The sequence below is a fragment of the Mesoplodon mirus genome (genome assembly GCF_964341445.2).
Source record: "Mesoplodon mirus genome assembly, chromosome: 12".
NCBI classification, from domain to species: Eukaryota; Metazoa; Chordata; class Mammalia; order Artiodactyla; family Ziphiidae; genus Mesoplodon; species Mesoplodon mirus.
Window position 1 is genome coordinate 32674991 of NC_138988.1, and position 13668 is coordinate 32688658.

Below are 13668 nucleotides of genomic sequence, written 5' to 3' on the forward strand. Positions count from 1 at the left end.
TATGATCATCTCAATAGATGCAGAGAAAGCTTTCGACAAAATTCAACACCCATTTACGATAAAAACCCTGCAGAAAGTAGGCATAGAGGGAACTTTCCTCAACATAATAAGGGCCATATATGACAAACCCACAGCCAACATCGTCCTCAATGGTGAAAAGCTTAAACCATTTCCACTAAGATCAGGAACAAGACAAGGCTGCCCACTCTCACCACTCTTATTCAACTTAGTTTTGGAAGTTTTAGCCACAGCAATCAGAGAAGAAAAGGAAATAAAAGGAATCCAAATTGGAAAAGAAGAAGTAAAGCTGTCACTGTTTGTAGATGACATGATACTATACATAGAGAATCCTAAAGATGCTACCAGAAAACTACTAGAGCTAATCAATGAATTTGGTCAAGTTGCAGGATACAAAATTAATGCACAGAAATCTCTGGCATTCCTGTACACTAATGATGAAAAATCTGAAAGTGAAATCAAGGAAACACTCCCATTTACCATTGCAACAAAAAGAATAAAATATGTAGGAATAAACCTACCTAAGGAGACAAAAGACCTGTATGCAGAAAATTATAAGACACTGATGAAAGAAATTAAAGATGATACAAATAGATGGAGAGATATACCATGCTCCTGGATTGGAAGAATCAATATTGTGAAAATGACTCTACTACCAAAAGCAATCTACAGATTCAATGCAATCCCTATCAAACTACCACTGGCATTTTTCACAGAACTAGAACAAAACATTTCAAAATTTGTTTGGAAAAACAAAAGACTCCGAATAGCCAAAGCAATCTTGAGAACTAAAAATGGAGCTGGAGGAATCAGGCTCCCTGACTTCAGACTATACTACAAAGCTACAGTGATCAAGACAGTGTGGTACTGGCACAAAAACAGAAAGATAGATCAATGGAACAGGATAGAAAGCCCAGAGATAAACCCACACACATATGGTCAACTTAACTTTGATAAAGGAGGCAGGAATGTACAGTGGAGAAAGGACAGCCTCTTCAATAAGTGGTGCTGGGAAAACTGGACAGGGACATGAGATTAGATCACTCCCTAACACCATACATAAAAATAAGCTCAAAATGGATTAAAGACCTAAATGTAAGGCCAGAAACTATCAAACTCTTAGAGGAAAACATAGGCAGAACACTCTATGACATAAATCACAGCAAGAGCCTTTTGGACCCACCTCCTAGAGAAATGGAAATAAAAACAAAGATAAACAAATGGGACCTAATGAAACTTCAAAGCTTTTGCACAGCAAAGGAAACCATAAACAAGACCAAAAGACAGCCCTCAGAATGGGAGAAAATATTTGCAAATGAAGCAACTGACAAAGGATTAATCTCCAAAATTTATAAGCAGCTCATGCAGCTCAATAGCAAAAAAACAAACAACCCAATCCAAAAATGGGCAGAAGACTTAAATAGGCATTTCTCCAAAGAAGATATACAGACTGCCAACAAACACATGAAAGAATGCTCAACATCATTAATCATTAGAGAAATGCAAATCAAAACTACAATGAGATATCATCTCACACCAGTCAGAATGGCCATCATCAAGAAATCTAGAAACAATAAATGCTGGAGATGGTGTGGAGAAAAGGGAACACTCTTGCACTGCTGGTGGGAATGTGAATTGGTACAGTCACTATGGAGAACAGTATGGAGGTTCCTTAAAAAACTAAAAATAGAACTACCATATGACCCAGCAATCCCACTACTAGGCATATACCCTGAGAAAACCATAATTCAAAAAGAGACATGTACCAAAATGTTCATTGCAGCTCTATTCTCAATAGCCCAGAGATGGAAACAACCTAAGTGTCCATCATCGGATGAATGGATAAAGAAGATGTGGCACATATATACAATGGAATATTACTCAGCCATAAAAAGAAACGAAACTGAGCTATTTGTAATGAGGTGGATAGACCTAGAGTCTGTCATACAGAGTGAAGTTACTCAGAAAGAGAAAGACAAATACCGTATGCTAACACATATATATGGAATTTAAGGGAAAAAAATGTCATGAAGAACCTAGGGGTAAAACAGGAATAAAGACACAGACCTACTTGAGAATGGACTTGAGGATATGGGGAGGGGGAAGGGTAAGCTGTGACAAAGCGAAAGAGAGGCACGTACATATATACAGTACCAAACGTAAGGTAGATAGATAGTGGGAAGCAGCCGCATAGCACAGGGAGATCAGCTCGGTGCTTTGTGACCGCCTGGAGGGGTGGGATGGGGAGGGTGGGAGGGAGGGAGACGCAAGAGGGAAGGGATGGGGGAACAGATGTATATGTATGACTGATTCACTCTGTTATAAAGCAGAAACTAATAAAAAAAATTTTTTAAAAAGATGTGGTACATATATACAATGGAATATTACTCAGCCATAAAAAGGAACAAAATTGGGTCATCTGTAGAGACGTGGATGGACCTAGAGTCTGTCATACAGAATGTGAAGTTAAGTCAGAAAGAGAAAAACAAATATTGTATATTAATGCATATATGTGGAATCTAGAAAAATAGTACCGATGAACCTATTTCCAGAGGAGGAATAGGGACATAGATGTAGAGAATGGATGTGTGGACACAGGGTAGGGAAGGGGAGGGTGGGATGAATTGGGAGATTAGGTTTGACATAAATACACTACCATGTGTAAAACACATAGCTAGTTGGAACCTGCGGTATAGAACAGGGAGCCTCAGCTTGGTGCTCTGTGATGACCTAAATGGGCTGGATGCAGGGGCAGGGGAGGGAGGTCCAAGAGGAGGTATACATATAGCTGATTCACTTTGTTGTACAACAAAGTGTACAATATTCACTTCGCTGTAAATTGTAAAGCAATTATACTCCAATAAAATAAATAAATAAAGTGATAGCTCATAAATTGGCTTTTATGCAGTTTTGGACTATTCCAAGGATTACAAAAGCTTGAACTCAAGACAGGCTCTCCTCACTGAAATGAAGCGGTGGGATGAACTCACCTTGCAGTGACAGTTTAAAAATTTAAGTCAAGTTACTCCAAAGTTTTAAAGTCAGCAGGTGAAAAATACCTTAGGTAAGTTTGAAATAAGGAATACCTTACATTGTACTGTAAGTGTTTATTATATAAGAATGAATAAAAATGAGGTGGGAGAAGTACAGGTAGATGCATACTAAGAACTACTGCCATTTTGAATACTAGCCCAAACTATTTTCCTTACAGATGTTTCTGTAAGAATTTTCTCTAAGCACTCTGTAATTTTAAGAAGTACTTTAATAAATGTTCTGTTTATACTCAAAAAATATAAATAAATTAAAAAAAATTAAAAAACACTAAGCCTTTTATTCCCACCTTGCTGCCCCTGCCCCGCTGTTACACTCCCCACCCCCAGCTTCAAACGGGCCGGCGGGGGGGAGGTACCATCTTCACACTCACCCTCTGCCTTGCTATAGCTGGTGCACGCCACCTTCACCCACTCCCTTTACCCCATTTCAGAGTGCCAGTATCCCTGAAGGGGAACTTTTACATGCATCTGGTGCCCTGGTTTTTGCAGCTGTTGCCCAGTGGATGCCCCCTGATGGCCTGGCTCTGGAGGCAGGGGTTGGGGGGGGCACGGGTGGGTCACATTCCTGGGTCCCTTGAAACTGTAACAATCAGAGAAACAGTTCTTGGCAGATTATCACCCCCAGGGCCCTGCATGGACAGCAGGCTGAAACAAACCCCAGTCTTTCTGAGAAAGATTCTTATTTGCTTCTCCAAAAGGTTTGGCCTTAAGGGTAGGCTTCTAGTTTGGTACACATCTAGGGGCCTATGGACAAGCTCTCAGGGAATGGAGACCATTAGATGCAACCTTTGCATTATTCCTCCACCTTACTCCCGCTTTCCAGTATTTCCCAAAAAGCTTATACCCTTGCGAGGTGCCCCAATTTTTGCAGCTGCCACCAGGGGACACTTCTACATCACCTGGTTCTAGTGGCCAAGCGCTTATGCTTGCAGGTCCCACAGGACTGTAACCAATGGAGAAAGAGTTCTTAAACAGCTACTACTGCCAGGGCACAGCAAGAGAAAACAGATGCAGTTCAGTCTCTCTGTGAAAGAAGCCTATTAGCTTATCATAGCTACAGCCTGAGGGGCAGGCTCCTAATTAAACACGTATCTAAGGGCTGACTGTAACCCTTTCCAGGCACCTTAGAGGCCAAGCACCATCTTCATACTCTCAGCTATGCTCTAGTCCTCCATTATCTCTTGGAGGGGAGCTCTTACCTGTCTATGGTGCCACAGGTTTTACGTCTTGTGCCCTGGTTTCTGCAGCTGCTGCCTGGGGGATGTCTCTTGATTGCCTGGCTCTGGTGACCAGAGGGGCTTGTGTTTCAGGGTCTCATGGGACTATAACAATTGAAAATTATTGGCATGTTACCACCCCCAGGGCACTACACAAACAGGAAACTGAAACACATACACCCTATCTTGCCATGGAAAAGGTCTATCTGCTTATCCTGGAGCTTTGGCCTGAGGGGCAGGCTTCAGGTTTGGCATACATCTAGAGGCCTACTGAGGTGCTCTCAGGGATGTAGGCTGCTGGACGCCATCTTTGCACTTATCCTCTGCCTCACTACAGCTTGCTGATGTCTCCCAGAAAAGAGCTTACACACTTGTCTGGAGCCCCAGTTTTTGCTACTGCCATCCAGGAGACACCTCCAGAATGCCTAGCTCTGATGGCCAGTGGAGCTTATGCTTGCAGTCCCACAGGACTGTATATACTTGTATACTTTAAAAGACTGCCTGCAAGTCTGGCTTCCAGTCAGTTTGAATCTAGGTGCTTAGATTTGGGACACTGACAAGTCCTGGCACCTCCTCAACCACTGGGAGCTATTAAAAATAGAATATGCTGCATGGACAATCACAAAGGCTTGAGATACAACCAAAAGCTAGGGTAAGACTGAATGATAAGGTTCATTTCCTACACAAGGCCACTCCTTCAAGACTGGAAGAGGTGGCTGTTCATTTAATGCAAAGAAACCAACAAAGAGAGTCAAGAAAAATGAAGAAACAAAGGAAGAACATGTTCCAAATGAAAGAATAAAAGAACCTTAATGAAAAAGTGATAAGTAATCTACCTGATAAAGAGTTCAACGTAAGTAATGATCCTAAAGATGCTCACCAAATTCAAGAAAGCAATGGATAAACACAGTGAGAACTTCAGAAGAGATAAAATATAAATAGTACCAAATAGAAGCCACAGAGCTGAAGAATACAATAACTAAACTGAAAAACAGAGAGGTCCAACATCAGACTAATAGAAGCAGAAGAAAAGTTCATGAACCTGATGACAGGGGAGCGGAATTCATCTAATCAGAGTGGCAAAGAGAAAAAAGAATTATAAAAGTGAAGACAGCTTAAGGGATTTATGAGACAACATCAAGTGAACTAACATTTGCATTACAGGGGGCCCAGGAGACAGAAAAGGGACAGAAAACTTATCTGAAGAAATAATGGCTTAAGACTTCCCTCACCTTGGGGAAGAAAGCTCTGTGGAAACCCAGAGAACACTAAGCAAGATGAACCCAATGGACCCACACACCAAGGCACAGTATAATGAAAATGTCAAAGAAGTTAAAGACAAGGAGAGAAACTTAAGAGCTGCAAGAGAAAAACAACTTGTTATGTACAAAGGAACCCTCATAAGACTATGAAATTTTTCAGCAGAAACTCTGCAAGCCAGAGGCAGTGGCATAAAATATTCGTAGTGTTTAAAGAAAAAAACTTCCATTAAGAATACTCTATCCAGCAAAGTTATCATTCAGAATCGAAGGAGAGAGTTTTCCCAGATAAGCAAAAGCTAAAGGAGTTCATCACCACTAAACTGGTTTTATAAAGGAGCTTCTTTAAGCTGAAAAGAAAGGGTGCTATAATTAGCAACAGAAAAACATATACAAGTATAAATCTCACTGTAAAGGTTAATATTAAAGGCAGTGGATTATTCACTCGTAAATCTCATAAATCACTCATAAAGCTAGTATGAAGGTTCAAAGACAAAAGCAGTAAAAATAAATACAATAAATAGTTATGGGAAACACGAACTAAAAAAGATATAAAATATGACATCAAAAACATAAAACATGAGGCTTCCCTGGTGGCGCAGTGGTTGAGAGTCCACCTGCCGATGCAGGGGACACAGGTTCGTGCCCCAGTCCAGGAGGATCCCACATGTCGCGGAGCGGCTGGGCCCGTGAGCCACGGCCACTGAGCCTGTGCTCCGCAATAGGAGAGGCCACAACAGTGAGAGGCCCGCGTACCACAAAAAACAAACAAACAAACAAAAGAAACATAAAACATGAAGGGGAAGAGTAAAAATGTAGAGCTTTAGATTGCATTCAAACTTAAGTTGTTATAAAGTTGTTATATGTAAGCCTCAGGATAACCACAATGCATAAACCTATAGTAGATACACAAAAGATAAAGAGAAAGGTATCTAAGCATACTACTAAAGAAAGTCATCAAAACACCAAGGAAGAGAAGAAGGGACAAAGAGGAACTACAAAACAACCAGAAAACAATTAACGAAAGTACAATATATATATTCTTATCCTTAATTACTTTAAATGTGAATGGACTCAATTCTCCAATCAAAAGAGAGAGAATGGCTAAATGGATTAAAAAAAAAACCCCACACTTATCTTACATGCTGCCTACAAGAAACTCACATCAGATACAAGGACACACCACAGACTGAAAATGAAGAGAAGGGAAAAGATATTCCATACAATTGAAAACCAAAATAAAGTGGGAATAGCTACATTTATATCAGACAAAATAGACTTTAAAACCAAGTCTGTAACAAGAGACAAAGGAGGGCATTTAAAGAGGTCAATCCACCAGAAAATATAACATTTGTAAGTATTTATGGACCCAAAATGGGAGCACCAAAATACATAAAGCAAATATTAACAGACCTAAAGGGTGAAATAGATGGCAATACAGTAACAGTAGGAGACTTTAATACACCACTCACATCAATGGATAGATCATCCGGAAAGAAAATCAATAAGCAAACAGCCTTTTATGATACAGTAAATCAGAAGGACTTCACAGGTATATACCGAACGTTCTATCCAAAAGCAACAGAATCAATATACCACGTTAACAAAGTGAAGGATAAAGATCATATAATCATCTCAACAGATGCAGAAAAAGCATTTGCCAAAATTCAACAATGGTTTATGATAAAAACTCTCAACAAAGTGAGTACAGAGGGAAAGTATTTCAACCTAATAAGGGCCATATATGTCAAATCCACAACTAACATCATGCTCGATGAAGAAAAGCTGAAAACTTTTTCAAAGGCCAGGAACAAGACAAGGATGCTCACTCTCACTGGTTTTATTCAACATAGTAGTGGAAGTCCTAGTGAGAGCAATTAGGGAGGAAAATGAAAGAAAAGGCATCCAGGGCTTCCCTTGTGGCACAGTGGTTGAGAGTCCGCCTGCTAATTCAAGGGACACAGGTTCGAGCCCTGGTCTGGGAGGATCCCACATGCCGTGGAGCAACTAGGCCCGTGAGCCACAACTACTGAGCCTGTGTGTCTGGAGCCTGTGCTCTGCAACAAGAGAGGCCGCGATAGTGAGTGGCCCCCGCTTGCCACAACTAGAGAAAGCCCTTACACAGAAACAAAGATATAACACAGCAAAAAAAATTAATTAATTAATAAAAATCCTACCCGCAACATCTTTAAAAAAAAAAAAGAAAAGGCATCCAAATTTGTAAGGGAAAAGTAAAGCTGTCACTATTTGCAGGTGACATATTGTATACAGAAAACTTTAAAGCCGCCACCAAAAAAAACCCTATTAGAAATAACAAATGAATTCAGTAAACTTGCAGGATACAAAATAAACATACAAAAATCTGCTGCATTTCTATACACTAATAATGAACTGTCAGAATGAGAAATTAAGAACACAATCCCATTTACAACTGCAACAATCCCAATTATAAGTGCATAAAAAAGAATAAAATACCTAGGAATAAATTTAACCATGGAGGTGAAAGAACTGTACACTGAAAACTATAAGACATTAATGAAAGAAACTGAAGACGACTCAAATAAATAGAAACATATTCCAAGCTCATGGACTGGAAGAATTAATATTGTTAAAATGACCATGCTACCCAAAGCAATCTACAGATTCCATAGAATCCCTATCAAAATTCCAAAGATATTTTTCACAGAAACAGAACAAACAATCCTAAAATTTGTATGGAACCACAAAAGACCCTGAATAGCAAAAGCAACCCTGAGATTGAAGAACAAAGCTGGAGGCATCATGCTCCCTGATTTCAGACTGTAATACAAAGCTGTAGTAATCAAAACAGTATGGTACTGGCATGAAGACATACACATAGATCAGTGAAACAGAATAGAGAGCCCAGACATAAACTCATGCATATATAGTCAATGATTTTACAACAAAAGAGCCAAAGAGAAACAACAGTTTCTTCAATAAATGGCATTAGAAAAAATGGACAGCCACATGCACAGGAAAGAAACTTGACCACTATCTTACATCATACACAAAAATGAATTAAAAACAGATTGAAGACTTAAATGTAAGACCTGAAATCATAAAACTTCTAGAGGAAAACATAGGCAGTAAGTTCTCTGACACCGGTCTTGGCAGTGATTTTTTGGATTTGACACAAAAAGCAAAGGTAGCGTTAGCAAAAATAAACAACTGAGACTCCATCAAACTAAAAAGGTCCTGTACAGCAAAGGAAACCATAACAAGATGAAAAGGCTGAATGGGAGAAAATATTTGCAAATCATGTATCATGAATTAAGAAGTCATACAATGCAACAGCAAAAAAAAATCCAATTAAAAAACGGGCAGAGGGCTTCCCTGGTGGCACAGTGGTTGGGAGTCCACCTGCCGATGTGGGGGACGCAGGTTCATGCCCCGGTCCAGGAGGATCCTGCATGCCACGGAGCGGCTGGGCCCGTGGGCCATGGCCGCTGGGCCTGTGCGTCCGGAGCCTGTGCTCCGCGACGCGAGAGGCCACAGCAGTGAGAGGCCCATGTACAGCAAAAAAAAAAAGGGCAGAATATCTGAATAGACATTTTTCCAAAGGCAACATCTAGATGGCCAACAGGGATATGTGAAAAGATGCTCAATATCCCTGATCATCAGGAAAATGCAAATCAAAATCACAATGAAATACCACCTCACACCTGTCAGAATGGCGATTATCAAAAAGACAAGAAATAAGAGCTGGTGAAGAAGTGGAGAAAAGGGAACCCTGTGCACTGTTGGTGTGAATGTAAACTGGTGCAGTCACTATGGAAAACAGTACTGGAGGTTCCTGAAAATTTAAAAATAGAGCCACGTGATCCAGCAAACCCACTTCTGGGTACTTAGCTGAAGGAAATAAAAACACTAACTCAAAGAAATACATGCATTCCTTTGTTCACTGCAGCATTATTTACAATAGCCAACAAATGGAAGCAACCTAAGTTTACTGATGAATGAAGAAAATGTACTGTGTGTACACACACACACATGTATATACACACAATGGAATATTAGCCATACAAAAGAATGAAATTTTGCCATTTCCAACAAAATGAATCGACCTGAAGGACATTATGCTAAGTAAAGTAAGTCAAAAAGACAGACCAATATCATATGATCCTCAGGTATATGTGGAATCTGGGTGGGAAAAAAAAAAACCTCATAGATACAGAGAACAGATTGGTGCTGCCAGAGAGGGTGGTTGGGACGTGAGCAAAATGTACAACCTTCCAGTTATAAAATAAGTAAGTCTGGGGATGTAATGTACAGAATGTTGGCTGTAGTTAATAATATTATACTGTATATTTGAAAAGTTGCTAAGAGAGTAAATCTTCAAAGTTCTCATCACAAGAAAAAAAACTGTTACTCTGTATGGTAATGAATGTTAACTACTGTAACTCTGTATGGTAACGAATGTTAACTAGATTTATTATTGTGATTATTTTACAATATATACAGATCTCAAACATTATGTTATACACCTGAAACTAATGTTATGTGTCAATTATATCTCAATTTTACAAAAAAAATGAAAAGATTTATTGGAAGTTATTTTAAAAAAGAAAAAATATTTCCTAGACACATGGGTGGAGGGCTGAAAGGATTCATACATAGTAAGCATGGAGACCTATGATAATGATACCCAACATGGATATTACCTAATTAGTTATGTAAAAATTTAAAACAAGCACATGAAAAGATGCTCAACGTCAGCAATCATAACGAGAGAGCACTTTACAACCATGAGTATAGTAAGTACGGGCAAGGATGTAAAGAAATCGGAATCTTCATACATTTCTGGTGAGAATGTAAAATGGTACAGCTGCTGTGGAACACAATTTAGTAGTTCCTCAGTATTCTAAACATACAGTTACTATACGACTCAGCAATGCTACTCTTCTCCCCCAAGAGACTGAAAATTTATGTCTACACAAAAATTTGCACATGAATGTTCACAGCAGCATATTTCCAACAGCCAAAAAGTGGAATTAACCCAAATATCCTCAAGTGATGAAGGAATAAACAAAATGTGGTGGTATATCCATAAAATGGAATATTATTCAGTGATAAAAAGGAATGAAGTACTTACTATTACATGCTACAATATGGATGAAACTTAAAACATACTAAGTGAAAGAATCCAGACAGGGAAGACCACATATGATATGATTCCAATTGTATGAAATGTCCAGAACAGACAAATCTAGAGAGACAGAAAGTAGACTGGTGGTTGCCCAAGAATAGATGGGAGAGAGGAAATGGAGAATGACTGTCAATGGGTACAGAGTTTCTTTTTGGAGTAATAAAAATGTTCTAAATTAATTACAGTGATGGTTGCACAACTATGAATATAAAAACTGAACTGTGCTCTTTAAAAAAACACTGAATTGCACCCTTTAAAAGGGTAAATTTTTTTTTTTTTTTTTTTGCTGTACGCGGGCCTCTCACTGCTGTGGCCTCTCCCGTTGCGGAGCACAGGCTCCGGACACACAGGCTCCGCGGCCATGGCTCGCGGGCCCAGCCGCTCCGCGGCATGTGGGATCTTCCGGGATCGGGGCACGAACCCGTGTCCCCTGCATCGGCAGGCGGACTCTCAACCACTGCGCCACCAGGGAAGCCCAAAAGGGTAAATTTTATGCTATGTAAATTATATCTTAATAAAGCTGCTATAGAGAAATTAAAAACCAAGAAATACCTTTATTTCCTAACTCTTACTGAAAACCTCAAATTCCTTTAAATTTTAAACTTTAAATTAATTTAACTTAATTCTACCTGTGACTTAAATTTTAAGCCAAATCACAATTTATACACCAATACCTGTTTGCACACCAGTGTCCTTCCTGGGAGAGGCTGTAGAGCTGATATATGCATTCATTTTACCACTGATTTTATCCAAGCCATGTCTTGAATTTGCAACGTTGTCAGTAGGTGCATTATATTCCACTTGTACTGTATCAACTGGCAAGATAAATGTTATGTGATAAAATGACATAGCAGCAACTAAATACACACAAGACTCTTAGTTTAATCAAGCAGTGCAAACACTGCAATAAAAACTTAGAAGGGCGAGCCTAAAGTTTCTTACAAAAAGCTATCAGCATTCTTATCCCTTATTGAATTTCGGGAGATCACTTAATGGATATCTGTAAAAATGGGTACAAAAGTACACATTTTACCTATTGTGAGGAAAATAGAAGAAAATGTATGTGAAAAGATACTGAAAATTATAACATTATTTAGTTCTACTCTTAAGGCAATTTCCCAAGTAAGCATTATAAATTTACATTAGTTCAAAGTCTGAAATTCCTCAAAAAATATTTAGTTAACAGGTGTTTAAAGGTATTAAAAATAGGCAATTATTTAAAATTTTCAAGAAATATTATAAATAAAATTCTAGTCCAATGCTTACTGCCAAGTTTTTTAATCAATCTAGAAGTGTCATGTCCCTTTTGAGCCAATTCTCGGATTCTCTGTTCTTGTTTCAGTCTCTGTGCCAGCTCCTGCGCTCTCTGCATCGTCTGGAACAGTTCAATTGTCTTAAGAGTCATGATTTCCTATCAATATTGAAGTGCACAAAGTTAATTAAATACAATTATCAAACATGTACAGACTTGAATATTTTCTCTCAGTAGATATTTTCTAAGCTCCTACTATGTGCCAGGCACTATTCAAGATACTGGGAGTAGAGAAGCCAAGAGAACAAAGTTCCTTCCCTTTTGCAGATTTCATTTTAGTACCTTTTTCTACAGCTGTATTAGGCCACAAATACAAACACTCTTTTACCCATTCTATAAAGTTTTCAAAACTTCTAAAACCAACGGTCAATTCCACCTGAATTTTACTAAGATAAAAAAAATAGATAATAAGAGGTAATACTCAAGATTTATGGCCATTTTTTACAATTCAAGCAAATGACACTGATTTTTTTTCATGTATGTAGTTATTTCATAGGTGTAGTTGGCTCAGCCTATTCAACATAATGAAATCAGAACCTAAACCATATGTACCTTCATCAGCTAATTCTGAAGCAAAGGTTGCAAGCTGGAAACGGCAAGAAAAGGCAGTCTCTCAGCGCCACCTCCCAGCTCCAGGGGGAATGCTGTATGGTCTGCTCTGTAGACCTCAAGAACCTTTGGCAATCCAATGTCATTGTATAACTTGCTCTTTGTCAGGTCCACTCAAACATGGCACTTGACATCACCGTACCTATGCAGTCTGTACCACTTAATACAGGGGTTCTCCTAGCCAACCAGACATCTACTCTTTTTAATAGACCCTTACTTAGCACAGAGGAATCCTCTAACACAGCAACAAACTCTATCATCAATCCCAGCCAATGACTCTGCAAGTAAATGCTCCTGTTCACAAGTGGATACAGACAGAAAGGCCAATCATTTCTCTTAACCTATTTAGAAATTTATTAATATAATAATCATTGCTTAGAAAACATTTAAAAATCAAGCAAATGGATAACTTTTGTTTTATGCTGTAATAACTCATCCTGACCTCCTTAGCAGAGAGAAGAAACCCAAGGAGTACAGCATTTGTGAATCAATCATTTGAAACAATAAAACCTCCAGCTTCCCTCCTACTTTCAAAACCTTCTTTATGCAAAGCTTTAATGTTTCTGCATACAGTTTCACAATTTCAAAACACATGCAAATGTTCTGGTTATTTTTTCTTTAAAAACACAGCCAGGGACTTCCCTGGTGGCACAGTGGTTAAGAATCCGCCCGCCAATGCAGGGGACACAGGTGCTATCCCTGGTCCAGGAAGATCCCACATGCCGTGGAGCAACTAAGCCTGTGCGCCACAACTACTGAGCCTGCGCTCTAGAGCCCATGTGCCACAACTACTGAGCCTGCGTGCTCCAACTACTGAAGCCCACGCGCCTAAAGCCCGTGCTCCACAACAGGAGAAGCCACAGCAATGAGAAGCACACACACCGCAACAAAGAGTAGCCCCCTGCTCGCCACAACTAGAGAAAGCCCGCGCACAGCAACAAAGACCCAACGCAGCCAAAAACAAAACAAAACAAAAAACCCAAAAAACAACACACCCATTTTTACTCTAAAATGTTACAGTTAGGATATAAAT

General features: G+C 39.2%; 1 protein-coding gene across 13 annotated transcripts in view; it reads right to left on the bottom strand.

Moving 5' to 3' along the window:
- CCDC66 (coiled-coil domain containing 66) overlaps nucleotides 1–13668 on the bottom strand; it is a 62540-nt gene that overhangs the window by 15154 nt on the left and 33718 nt on the right. For 12 of the 13 annotated variants that reach the window (XM_082637435.1, XM_082637442.1, XM_082637441.1 and 9 more), the window contains 2 exons: nucleotides 11981–12125; nucleotides 11389–11529 (listed from right to left, as the gene is read on the bottom strand). In XM_082637435.1, coding sequence (XP_082493561.1) covers nucleotides 11389–11529; nucleotides 11981–12125 — 286 coding nt within the window. The remainder of the gene's footprint in view (nucleotides 1–11388; nucleotides 11530–11980; nucleotides 12126–13668) is intronic. The other variant, XM_082637436.1, reaches the window with a different exon arrangement.